At 66.9% G+C, this 11,431-nt stretch overlaps 1 protein-coding gene across 3 annotated transcripts; it reads right to left on the minus strand.

The window, feature by feature from the left end:
- Positions 1-4,535: 4,535 nt before the first annotated feature.
- Positions 4,536-11,008, minus strand: LOC136368009 (hexosaminidase D-like). 3 transcript variants are annotated; one of them, XM_066329929.1, is made up of 15 exons: positions 10,962-11,008; positions 8,356-8,562; positions 8,041-8,146; positions 7,652-7,883; positions 7,420-7,529; positions 7,008-7,095; positions 6,763-6,927; positions 6,488-6,671; positions 6,220-6,291; positions 5,907-6,111; positions 5,734-5,816; positions 5,459-5,537; positions 5,192-5,293; positions 4,974-5,063; positions 4,536-4,863 (listed from the first exon to the last, which is right to left on the minus strand). In XM_066329929.1, exons 3-15 carry the CDS (start codon positions 8,133-8,135, stop codon positions 4,680-4,682), a joined length of 1,689 nt encoding a protein of 562 aa, XP_066186026.1. In that variant the 5' UTR covers positions 8,136-8,146; positions 8,356-8,562; positions 10,962-11,008; the 3' UTR covers positions 4,536-4,679. The 3 variants fall into 3 exon arrangements, with proteins under 3 accessions (XP_066186026.1, XP_066186025.1, XP_066186024.1); XM_066329928.1 differs by lacking the exon at positions 10,962-11,008 and having other exon boundaries at positions 8,356-10,248; XM_066329927.1 differs by lacking the exons at positions 8,356-8,562; positions 10,962-11,008 and having other exon boundaries at positions 8,041-8,342.
- Between the last annotated feature and the right edge of the window lie 423 nt (positions 11,009-11,431).

The raw sequence follows: 11,431 nt of genomic DNA on the forward strand, positions 1-11,431 counted from the left end.
CACCATGGCGTAGGGACAGCCCTGCTTGGTGCTCTCCCACTCCATGCCCTGCTCCAGCCCCACTGCCATGGCCAGAGGTGCTTGTGCATCCCAGGCTGGGAGCACAGCATCCACTGCTGCACACGTGGCACCCGCTGCCACACGAGACAGTCGGATCCAGTGGGGAAATGACCCCAGACAAACCCAGCACTGGCACTGGTGAGCCCAGCAGAGTTGGAGATGGGCAGCCCTGCAAGGGAATGGGGTGAGCATCCAATCCCAACACCAGGCTGAATCTCTCTGGGTGTTCCTTGTCCTTAACCTGTGACCCTGGCACAGGGAGCACTGCTGGCCCCTGTGGCCATCCTGCCTGGCATCCAGAGGGCTCAGCAGTGGGAGATGCAGCAGAGCACTGGGAAGGACAGGGGATATAGGAGAAGGTGGTGACACTCAGGCACCTTTGGTTGTTGCCACAGCAACGCCAGCTGTGTGCCCAGGCCAGCAAGGACTGGAGAGGGGTGTGTGGGGACACAGCTGGGCACAGACCAGGCGTTGTCCCCACGCCCACACCCTGCCCCAAGAGGCCACGGCAGCAGCAGCATCTGGAGTGGAATGGGATGAAGTGGTCCCTGAGCTGCAGGTTCTTCTTGCCCTGCTCAGTCCCTCAACAGTGACAGCAGCCATGGCACTGGGGACATGGGGGACACCACGCCAGCCCTGCGTGGCATGAGGAAACACATGCTGGCTTCGTGTGGCACTGTGGACACAGTGGATGCAACACCGGAGCAGGGCCATGGGGAATGCCATGCCAACCCTGCTCAGCACCAGGACATGGGACACCAGGCTTGGCCAGAAACAGCCCTGCATGACCAGGGACAGGGGACACCTCACCAGTCCTGCACAGCTCCAGGGAAAGGGGGATGCCCACATTTGGGGAGTGCCAGCCCTGGAGAGAGGGACAGTGGGCACAGCAATGGAAGGACTGCGTGTCCAGTCACCCCAGCCACACGAGGGCTCCCCGTGGTCCCTCTCTGTACCCAGGCACCCCAGGCCACCCGGCACCAGGCCTGAAACCTGCGGCTGCATCAGCACCATGAATTATTCAGTCCCGGGCAGAACGCCTCGACGGAGCAATTACATCCTACAGCGAGTAGATACTCATGGAGCTACACACACGTACACCCGGAGACGCACACGCACAGCCACACGCACGCCCCCGCAGCCTCACACCTGGCCACGCACCCGCGGCGCACCCGCGGAGCCGTGCACAGCCAGCCAGCCGCAGGGAGGCACCGGGAGATACCCGCGGAGCCACATCCAAACACCCCCTCAGCGAGAAACACCAACAGCCCAGCCAAACACACAGATGCCAGGGTACACACCGCCACGCAAACACCCCACGCACCCAAACACAGCCGCACACGCACCCGCGGCAGCGCGGACACACGCAGAGGTGTGCGGGCAGCGAGCCCCGCCGCTCACCCGCGCGGGCCGGGCACACTCGCTGCACGAACACGCAGAGGCGCCCGGCGCTGCCCGGCCGCAAACCCTGCCCAAACCCCCGGAGCACCGGGCCCGGCTCCCGGGGGGTCAGGAGTTGCTCCCGGCTGCGGGGCAAGGGCAGCCCGGCCGGAGCCCTACCGCGCCGGGGGTGCCCCGGGACCGGCGAGGAGACCCTTTGCGGGGCTCCGCACCCGCGCAGCGCCTGGGGATGCTCCCAGCCCCGCCGGCATGCTCAGACCCACGCCGGGCAGCGCCCCTCGCCCCTCCCGGGGCGCCGCCGGGGGTCCTCAGCACGTCTACGGTCCCCGCCCGCCTGCGACCAGCCGCAGCCGAGGAAGGGCCGGAGATGCTCCGGGGCGGGCAGGGCGGGCGGCATCTCGGCCGGGCCCCGGGAGCAGCTCTAGGATGCGGCTCCGAGTCGCCGCGCCCGCTGCTGCGACGCCGGTGCCGGTGTGTGCCCCCCCCTCTCCGTGTGTGTCCCCCCTCACCGCCGCCCCCCGCCCGGCCCCGCCGCCGCCGCACTCACTGGCTTTGCCGGGCTTGGGCCTCTGCAGCAGCTTCTGCACGGCCGCGATGTCCTCCGCCTTCACCGCCTGCACCAGCTCCTGGTCCTTGCCCATGGCTGCGCCGCGCCGGGGCTGCCGGCTGCGGGCTCACGGCCCGAGCATCCTCCGCGGCGCGGCGCGGCGAGGGGCGGGGGGCGGCTCGGCGCGGCTCGGCGCGGCTCGGCACGGCTCGGTGCAGCCCCCCGCCCAGCCCGCCCGCTCCGGAGGCGGGGGCGGGGGCGGCGGCGGGCGCCCGGGCGGGGCGCGGCGGGGCGGGGGGGCCGCACCGGGAGCGCGGGGGGCAGCGCGGGAGAGGAGGAAGAGGAGGGGGAGGACGAGCGGGAGGAGGAGGAGGAGAAGGAGGAGGAGGAGGAGAGGGCGGGGGCCGCCCGGTGCTGCGGGCGGAGCGCGGGGATCCCCCTCCCCGGTGCCGGGCCCGGGGGACGCCCCGGTGGGAGCCGCCGCGCAGCCGGGGCGTGTAACGAGACGGCGGGTCTCAGCGGCAGGAGGGGACGGGGGGAACACGGCTGCTGCGCGGGGCCTCTTTCTCCTCGGGGAGGGTCGCGGGGGGTTCCAGCAGACCTCCTCCCGGGGCACCCCGTGCTCCCCAGCCCGGCTCCAGGGGGCCCTTCGCCGCTCCCCGTCCCGCCTGGCCATCGCAGCAGCCCCCGGGGCCGATAAGGGAAAGCGGGCAGCAGCAACATTTCAGTTTCTGTAAATAAAGCGCTCATCACCGCGTCATTTTCCACTTTAGTTGACACAATGGCCGGTGACATTCGTCCCTTTCACTTTTAAGGCTGAAATGACCGAGACATTACAGTTGCGGAGGGTTCCCGACTGTGCCGGGGGCTGAGGAACCGGATAGGAAATGGGGCCAGTGACGGACAAGGCGTTAATGTCCCCGCGGTGCCATCAGGGCAGAGCACGGATATCACTGGCACGAAATCAGCCCGAATTTCTGCCCTCCCGGACAAGTTCCTCGCTAAAAGCTCCAGCAAACCGGCGTTGGGGCACAGGGGGCAGGAAGGTTGGTAGCCAACTGGCCACCACAGCGCTGGGCACCTAGAGGCGCAGTCACAGGTGGGTGCAGTGTGCGGGGAGCTGCAGCCCCGTGTCAGGCAGACGGGAAGATGGAGGAGGGAACGCAGCCGTCCCCTGATGCCCCCTGCCCGCCCCGTGCTGGTCCGTGCCCCCCGAGCTGGAGCCCGAGGGTCCCCTGCACAGCCCCCAGCTCCCGCCCCATCCCCATCTCCGGGCTGACCCCCCCTCAGGGATGGCGGGGTCCGTCTCGTCTCCCCACCCCCACTTTCCAATCCAGGACATTTGGGTTGCCAGCACGGAACGCCGTCTAATCTGCCCTCTAATCCCGCAGCCGGGCGCTGCACGGGGCCCTGAGCCGCGGCCGGGCTCCCGGGGCTGGGGCTCCGCACGGGTCGGGGGCTTCCTTCACATCTGCCACCACCTGATAACAAACGAGGAGCCTCAACAAAGGTCCCTTTGTGCCCCACGGCTCCCTCCTGCTGGGCCCCCGCACCCAGTCACCCAGCACAGACACGGGGCAGCTCCTGCCCCCACGGCCTCGCCGGGCACCGGGACCTCCGTGACCGGGGCGCGACACGGGCCAGCAGGGCCACGCCGTGGGGCCGGTGGGGTGCACGACGTTGTCCCTCCTCCCCGCCCGAGCCAGGCTTTGCGGGAGGAGCTCCAGCCTGGCGTTCCTGCGGCTCCCTCGGGCTCTTGCCAAGTCGGGTTGGTCTTTGCAGAGCAGAAGAATGTGCAGTGAAATGTCCCCGTTCCTGCCCTGCACACGCCGAGGGAAAGCAGCGCCCGGAACGGGCAGAGCCTGGGGCTCAGGGGGTTCAGGATGGGCACTGTGGGCAACAGGCACGTGGAAAACCTGACTGTGGGAACTGAAGACAGCAGCAGCAGGAGGGCTCATCCCACGCCGAGATCCCCACACATCCCCCCTGCACAGCTGCCTTTCCGATGGGAAAAGAGCACAGCAGTGTCTCTGCCTGGGCCCGGGAGGCAGGGGGGGTCTGGGAGCACACAGAGCCTGGGTGCTGGAATAACAGCGAAGGAGGAGATGAAGGCAGAGTTGGAGGCTGAAGAAGCCACCACAGTGCTCACACCCCTCCCAGCGACCAGAGATTCACAGAGACTGAGAGAAGACAGAGTTGGGGAGCCGGTGCTGGTGGGAGCCTGGCAGGGCCCCTACATGTCCCTCTGTCCCTGCTCTGTCCCAAGTGCCAGCCCTTGCCTGGGACATGCAGCACGCAGCAGACAAGCTGGATCCCATCCAGGGAGGGCACGGCCACCCTCGAGGCCAGCACGGGGCACACGGGTGTGTCCCCATGAGCTCTGTCACACTCTGCCCTGTGGCTGTCAACTCCTCCTGCTCCATCAGAGCCCGAGCAGGGGCCCAGGAGCTGTCACAGGATAGACCCCAGCCCTCCACACCAACCTGTCCCTGCACGGGGGGACAGAGCCCTCTCGGCAAGCAGCAGGATCTATGAAAATACTTTATTGTGGACGAGGGAGTGCAGGGGCTCTGTACAGTGCAAACAGCAGTGGCAGCGCCGTCACCAGAGAACAGACACACGACGGTGGCCCCCAAAGCCCAGCCAGGGGGGAGCCGGGGAGCTGCAGCCCCTACGTGGCCTTGGGCCGGCCGTTGAGGCGGATGATGGCCCGGTAGTCCCGCACCAGGTCCCGCAGCTGGTCCAGGTAGGGGTTGACATTCTCCTCCATCCACTCCTCCACCGTGTCAGGGAAGTAGATCCTCTCCAGCTGGGCACGCAGGTCACGGACAAAGCTCTCCCAGTCCTCATGGAGCCTGGAGGGGGCGGATCAGGGGTCCAGCTGTGTCCTGTAAGGGACCCCAGGGCCGAGCAGGGACCCCTCCCAGCCTCACACAGACACCTCCCAGCCCCCAGCAGCACGTACTTGAGCACCTTGCTGCCAAAGCTCTCCATGTTGCGGGGGTTCCCAAACTGGCGCTTCCGGTGGTAGGGGCTGAACCAGCCCTTGATGGCACTGGAGAGGCATGAGGGACTTGGGGACACAAGGGCCACCGAGGATGGGGAGCTGTGCATCAGGCAGGTCCCCTCCCATGGAAAAACCTGGCCAGAGGCACCAAACCCGCTGCTCCCCCTGTCTGTTACCTCTCCTCCTCCAGTGCCTTAAGGATGCTCTCCTTCAGGTGGCCATTAACCTGCTCCACCATGTGGTAGATCTCCACACCAGGGAACGCTCCCCTGCCCTCGCTGGGGAAAGGGAGGGGCAGGTGAGGCTCAGCACGTGGGATGCACTGGGCTGGGTGAACTCCAGCACACCAGTAGGTCTGGGACCAGGGCATTTGGGTGACCAAGCCCCTGCTTCCCTCCAGTACATCCCTTCTGATGCAACTGCCCTGACCATGTTGCACGCACCAGGTGCTCTGCTCCAGCTGCACGCTCTCCAAGCCCAGCACATCCAGGACCTTCCTCTTTGCCTCTTCTGTGAAGCCCCCTGGGAGGGCGAGGAAAGAGACAGAAGAGCTTGGGACATCTCCCTATCAGGCTGACCCTGGCTTCACCACACCTCCAAAACTGAAGCTGAAGCTCTTCCTCCTCTGCCTCCCAGCTCCCCCCAGCACCCTGCCCAGCAGGACAGGGTCTGGCAGGCAGTGGGAGGTGGGGCAATGCCAGCAGGGCTGGGGGCTCACCATTCACCAGCGTCTGCAGGCAGATGGCCAGAGAGGGGATGCTGACAGGCAACAGCTCGCAGAGCACTGAGTAGTGATCATACCTGAGGGACAGGGACAGCCATCACCTCTGCCCTGTGCCAGCATGGCTCTGAGGACACCAGGAGGGCAGGGGGTGTCCCTTCACCCCTTACCTCTGCCAGCCCGTGAGCACCACGCCCTGCAGGCGCAGCGGGGCCAGCCGCGGCACGGCCTGCATCACCTTCAGCCAGCTCAGGTGGTTTTTCAGGTGGTAGCTCAGCGGGGTCCAGGCCTGCGCCGGCCCCGTGGTGCCCTTGAAGGCGCTGGCGAACCAAACGGCCTCGAAGCCGCTCTCCACGTACTTGGTGAGGAACGGCACTGCAGCGGGACAGGCGACAGCCACCAGTGCCACCGTCCCCAGCAGGCTGCTGGGGGCTCAGGAGGGACCCCCCCACCACCCCCAAGGAGCCTGGCAGGTCACCTTACCAATCTGCTCAGCCTCGAAGTCGGGTGCATAGAACCACACCACGGGTGAGACGTGCTTCGCTATCCCGGACTCTGCAGGGACAGCAGTGAGGGGACGTTGGTGCCAGCAGCAAGAGGGAGCCTCGGGCTCCTCATGCTTCCCCGAGACCCACAGAGCAAGGCATAGGCTCCTGCTGGCACCGGGGGCGATGCCTCCAGGGTGCACACACAGTGGGTGCTGCTGAGGAGCCTGGCACAGGTGCCACCACTTCTGTCCCTGTCCCCTCACCCCGCAGGGCTCCCACGCTGATCTTCCTCAGCATGTCGTCCCACATGAGCACCCGCAGCCCCCAGTACTGCGCCGTGAGGAAGCTCAGAACCTCCTTGATGTGCTTCAGGTACATGGTCCCCACATCACCCTTGTTGTGGCTCATCCAGTTCTTGGAGTCCATCCCCTCCCCGAGATGGAAAACCTGGACTTGGGGGAAGGGAGATGCTCAGCAGCCCTGAGAGCACCCCGGCGCCTGGGGAGAGGGGTGGGGTCCCTGCACAGCCCCTGCCCACCTCATCTGCACCAATGTGGATCCAGGTGGAGTGCCGGTGCTTCTCGATCACTTGTGACAGGATGGTCTTGAGCAGGGCCAGGGTGTCGGGGACGTGGGGGTTGAAGCTGTTGGGGAAGCGCTCGACCTCCCTCAGGTGCTGGTACTTCTCGTGCTTGAGGATGAACTGCGGGGAGGAACCATCAGGGGGCTGTCCAGGGGGAACCCCTGTGATCTGGGATGGGGAGCAGGACTGGGAGCCTCTACCTCCACATGGCCAAAGGTCTGCACTAGGGGAACCACCTCCAGCTTGTGTTGCTCTGCCAGCTGCTGGATCCGCTCGATGTCCTCCTCACTGGGAGGGCAGGGTCAGGCTCAGTGGGGGATGCCAGGGCAGAGGTCAGAGCTTGGGGGGCACTTCCCCCTCCTCCCCCTCCTCTGGCACCCTGCCCACACAGTCCCGGTTGCCCCACACATGTGCACTTTACTGAGGGGCACAAATATTGACCTGTCAGGGCAGGAAGCTGCTCTGCCCAGCAGCACAGCCTGGCACTCTGACCGTGGTTATCACGGGCACGGGGCCAGGTGGGTCACACCCAGCCCCTGGAACACAGGGACCTGCAGGGGCTGCAGGCACCACAGCCAGCTGGGCACACAGCCCTGCGTGAGCCCTGCTCACCTGTAAGCATACGGGGACCTGAGGATTTCCAGCTCCCCCTTGAAGGGGAACATGTCCTCGTATTCGATGAGAACGCCGTTGGCTCCCAGCTGGGACAGGAGGGGGAACACCTGCAGTGTGGGCAGGGTGGGCTCAGCAGTGGGGATGGCACAGACCAGGCGTCAGCAGGGGGCTGAGCCTCTTCAGTGCATCCTTTCCTTGGCCCCTCCTCCCTGCCCCTGGGCATCCTCACCTGCTCCAGGTAGGAGACTCTGGGTGCAGCTCCCTTGAGGTCCAGGTGGACCAGCCTCATCTCGGTGGCACTGACATCCCTGGGGACCTGCTGCTTTTGCTTCAGGGCCGTTATCTTGGCAGCAGGGACCTCCAGAACTTGGCTCTGGGGGATGATGTCCTGGACGATGTCACCTGTGTCCCCCCAGAACGCGCTGTCCTTGCTGGCAGGCTTGTGCAGCTCCAGGGTAAAGCTGCAGAGAGTGGGGCAGGGATGGGGGTGTCCATGGGGTTATGGGGTGTCCATGGGGTTATGAGGGCACCAGCTGCCCCCAGCACCAGGCACCACACAAGCACAGCCCGAGGGGTGCCACAAGCCCCGACCCTCCTGGGGTCCTGCTGTCACCTCACCTGTCACGGAAGAGGAATTTGATGCCAGCCAAGGCAACGAGGAGCAGCACGACGAGGCGCAGCAGGTTCAGCCGGTGGCTCCGCTGGAAAGCCATCTCTGTGACCTCTGGGGACACACACGGGCTCTGGCAGTCCATGGCCAGCAGTGGCCAGAGCGACCCAAGCACAGGTGAGCCCACCCAGCCCCACGTACCGTGCCCTGCTCCCCTGCCCAGGGCAGCACAGGACCCAGAGAAAGGCGACATGGAGGCAACCCCTCCAGCCAGCCTGGTGCCCATCGGGGATGTGTGCCTCAGTGCCCCGTGTCCCTCCTACCTCGTGTGCCCCAGCGTGGGGCCAGCGGCCGGCTCCGCCTCTCCCTCTGCCCGCAAGGGTGAGGCCGGTGTCGGAGCAAACAGGGCGGTGGCTGCAGAGCAGGTCCCCACCGGGGATCCCGTCCGGCTGCCGGGTGCCCCCCGAGCCAGGGGCCGTGTCACAGGGCGGCTGGATGGGGTGGCATCACGAACTGGGCACGGTGCATCCCTGCGGGTAGAAATGAGGCAATTGGGAGCAGCCCAGGTCCGTGCCAGCGCTGGGCTGCTCCGGGGCTGGCCCCGGCACAGCCGCGGCACTGGCGGGGTGAGGGTGGCAGCCCGGAGCCCCTTGGCACCCCAGGGATACTGATACTGCTGGGAGCCACACGCAGGCAGCACTTCTGCCTTTTCTTTCTGCTGTTTCTGCGCTTCTGGTGTGATCGGTGGGGCTCGGACAGGGCAGCGCAACTCCCCCCGGCCCCGCTGGCGCTGCTGCCGCCCAAACACAGCCGAGCTGAGGGTTAAATTCAGCGCCGGCAGAGTGGGGAAGTGAAAAGTAGATTTTGGCAGCTGCGGGTGCCCAAGCGGCTCAGCTGATCGCGAGGGTTTTGTTTGTGTTGCCAGAGCGGTGGCACCGGGGAGAGCCGCTCTGAGCCGCCCCGCGCCTCCGGCTCCGAGCGAGCCCTTTTCCAGACACATCCTAATCCTAATCCCTCCCGACACTCTCCCCCGCCCGCTGCCGCGGGGTGCAGGGGCTGCAGCGCCCAGGACCACCCCGGGCAGCAGGATGTGCTGTCCCCAGAGCACGAGGCCCCAGCAAGAGCAGGTCACAGGGCAGGACAGTGACGTGTAGGAGGGACTTGGAGCATCCACGCGTCATTCCCAGCGCCCGGTGCCCGCGGGTACCGAGTCCCTCGGTGCCCGTGGGCAGGAGGAGAAGCAGGAGATGGTTTTTGGGGAGCAGGGTGTTCCCTGCTCTCCTTCCCTGCACCTCGTGGCACAGCAACTCCTGTGCTGCGGGGGACAAATGTGGCACTCACTCCCTGCCGTGCCCAGCCCGGGACACTCCTGGCAGCTCCAGCACAGTCCTGCAGGGATGTGCCAAGCTGGAGACGGCTGCCAGCCCAGGGGTCACCACTGGGTGCACAGGGAGCCACAGAGGGGACACAGGAGGGCGGGTCAGTGGCTCCTGGGCACGCAGCACGGGGTACCCAGCACTCAGGATGGCCATAAATATGCCAAGTGCTAATGGCGCTGTCATGGGAACACAGCGCCTGATCGGAACAGGGATAAATATTTAGACAGACGCTGTCAGCTCGCCAGGATTCGGTGTTTTTAATGCACGTTATCTTATTTAAATAGGGCAGGTTCCCAGGGCTGGAGCTCCCTGGCACAGCCGGGGCGAGGGGAGGCGGGATGGGCGCTGGCCGGAGCGGGGGAGCCCCGAAGGGCTCCGGGGGCAGCCGAGGCCTCAGTCCCCGCTCAGGGACACCCCTGGGTAGCGAAGGCTCAGCTGATGGATGCCGCCCCTCTAACCCCGCATCTCGCCGCCAGCACCCGCTCTATTAACGTCACATCTTCTGCCGTTCAGGCCCCGGGAGGCTCGGAAGAGCCCGCGGCTCCGCGCAGCCGGCCAGGCTGACGTTTCACCGGCAGCGGAGCGAGGAGGGGCCGCACCCCGGGACCCTTCCCTGTCTCCACGTGCGTTTTGCTGCCAGCCCCCTGCATCCAGCCCAGCTCCCGCTTACCTTCCAGAGCCCCGAGGAGAGGAGGATGGAAGCAAACCAACCCAAATCTGAGCCTGGAGAAGGCAAGGTCGTGGAGGGGGGAGGGAGCCGAGTGTCCCGGGGGTGGCAGGTGCCACTGCGTTCCATGGACCGGTGGCCAGGGGTTCAGGTGCCACCTGGCTGCAAACAGCTCCCACTGTTTCCATGCCAAAGCGTCGTGCCCCAGCACAGCTGGCAGCGCAGCCATGGGGGAGCGATGCTGCTCCGTGCACACTTCGAGTGCACACTCACCCACACGTGCACACGCTCACGTGCTTCCAGAGCATTCCACAGCCAGACCATCCCGGGCTGCCAGCCTGTGCCACCCCCCAGGATGAGCTGCCCCTCGCCAGACGCCACGGAGCTGCAGCCCCACAGCCGGGGACTCTTGCGTGGAGAGGCTGTTACCGCCCCACGGCAGCAGGAGGGGGCTGCTCCCTCATCCTTCGGCAGAACTGGTCCCTGTGCCATCCCGTCCCCTCCCGGGGTACTGCAGCACACATGGAGCAGCCCCTGGGCACAAGGGACCCTTCCCACCTCCCACCCAACCCTCTGTGCTGCGGGGCACCACCCACACCCCGCAAACCCGGCACACGCCACAACGCCCCACACCAAGGACATCCCTTGTGCATCCCCGCGCTGCACGGTCCCCTCCAGGTTCTGCTCGGCACCCCAGCGGCCCCGGGCACATCTGCGTCCTCCACGGGCATCCCTGCATCCTCTCCAGCATCCCTGCATCCTCCCCGGGCTTCCCTGCGGCACTGGGGCCCTGCATTTCCCTGAGCATCCCCGCATCCTCCCGGCGCCGCTTCCCACCGCAGCGCCGGGCATCTCCCCGCCCCGAGCATCCCCCGGCCCTTACCGGCAGGTGCGGGGCGGCCGCGGGCACCGCCGGGAGCGGGAGCGGGCGCGGGCACGGGCACGGCCGCCGCCGCTCTTAAAGGGCCCGGTGCCCGCCGGTGCGGCAAGTGAGGAGGGATGATGCACCGGGTCCCGCCACCCGCCGCGAACGGCGGGCACCGTGCCCAGCGCCCGGATGCCACACGCGCACGGCGGGGAGCACCGGCACAGCGCCGAGCCGCCGTCCGCCCTGACCCGGGCGGCACCGGCGCGATGGGTGGCCCCTGAGCCGCTCCGCGGTGCCCGGTGCGTGCCCGGCGTCGGTTCGCAGTGCCCGTTTGGGCTCGGTGTGTGCCCAGTGCCCGCCCCCGCCCAGCGATGCCCGTGTGTGTACAGTGTCCCACGTCCTGTGCCCAGTACGTGCCCTGTGCGTGTCCCATGTCCAGTGTCCCGTGTCCAACGTTCCGTGCCTGGTGTGTGCCCACTGTGTGT

Source organism: Sylvia atricapilla, chromosome 15 (assembly GCF_009819655.1).
Source record: "Sylvia atricapilla isolate bSylAtr1 chromosome 15, bSylAtr1.pri, whole genome shotgun sequence".
Lineage (NCBI taxonomy): Eukaryota > Metazoa > Chordata > Aves > Passeriformes > Sylviidae > Sylvia > Sylvia atricapilla.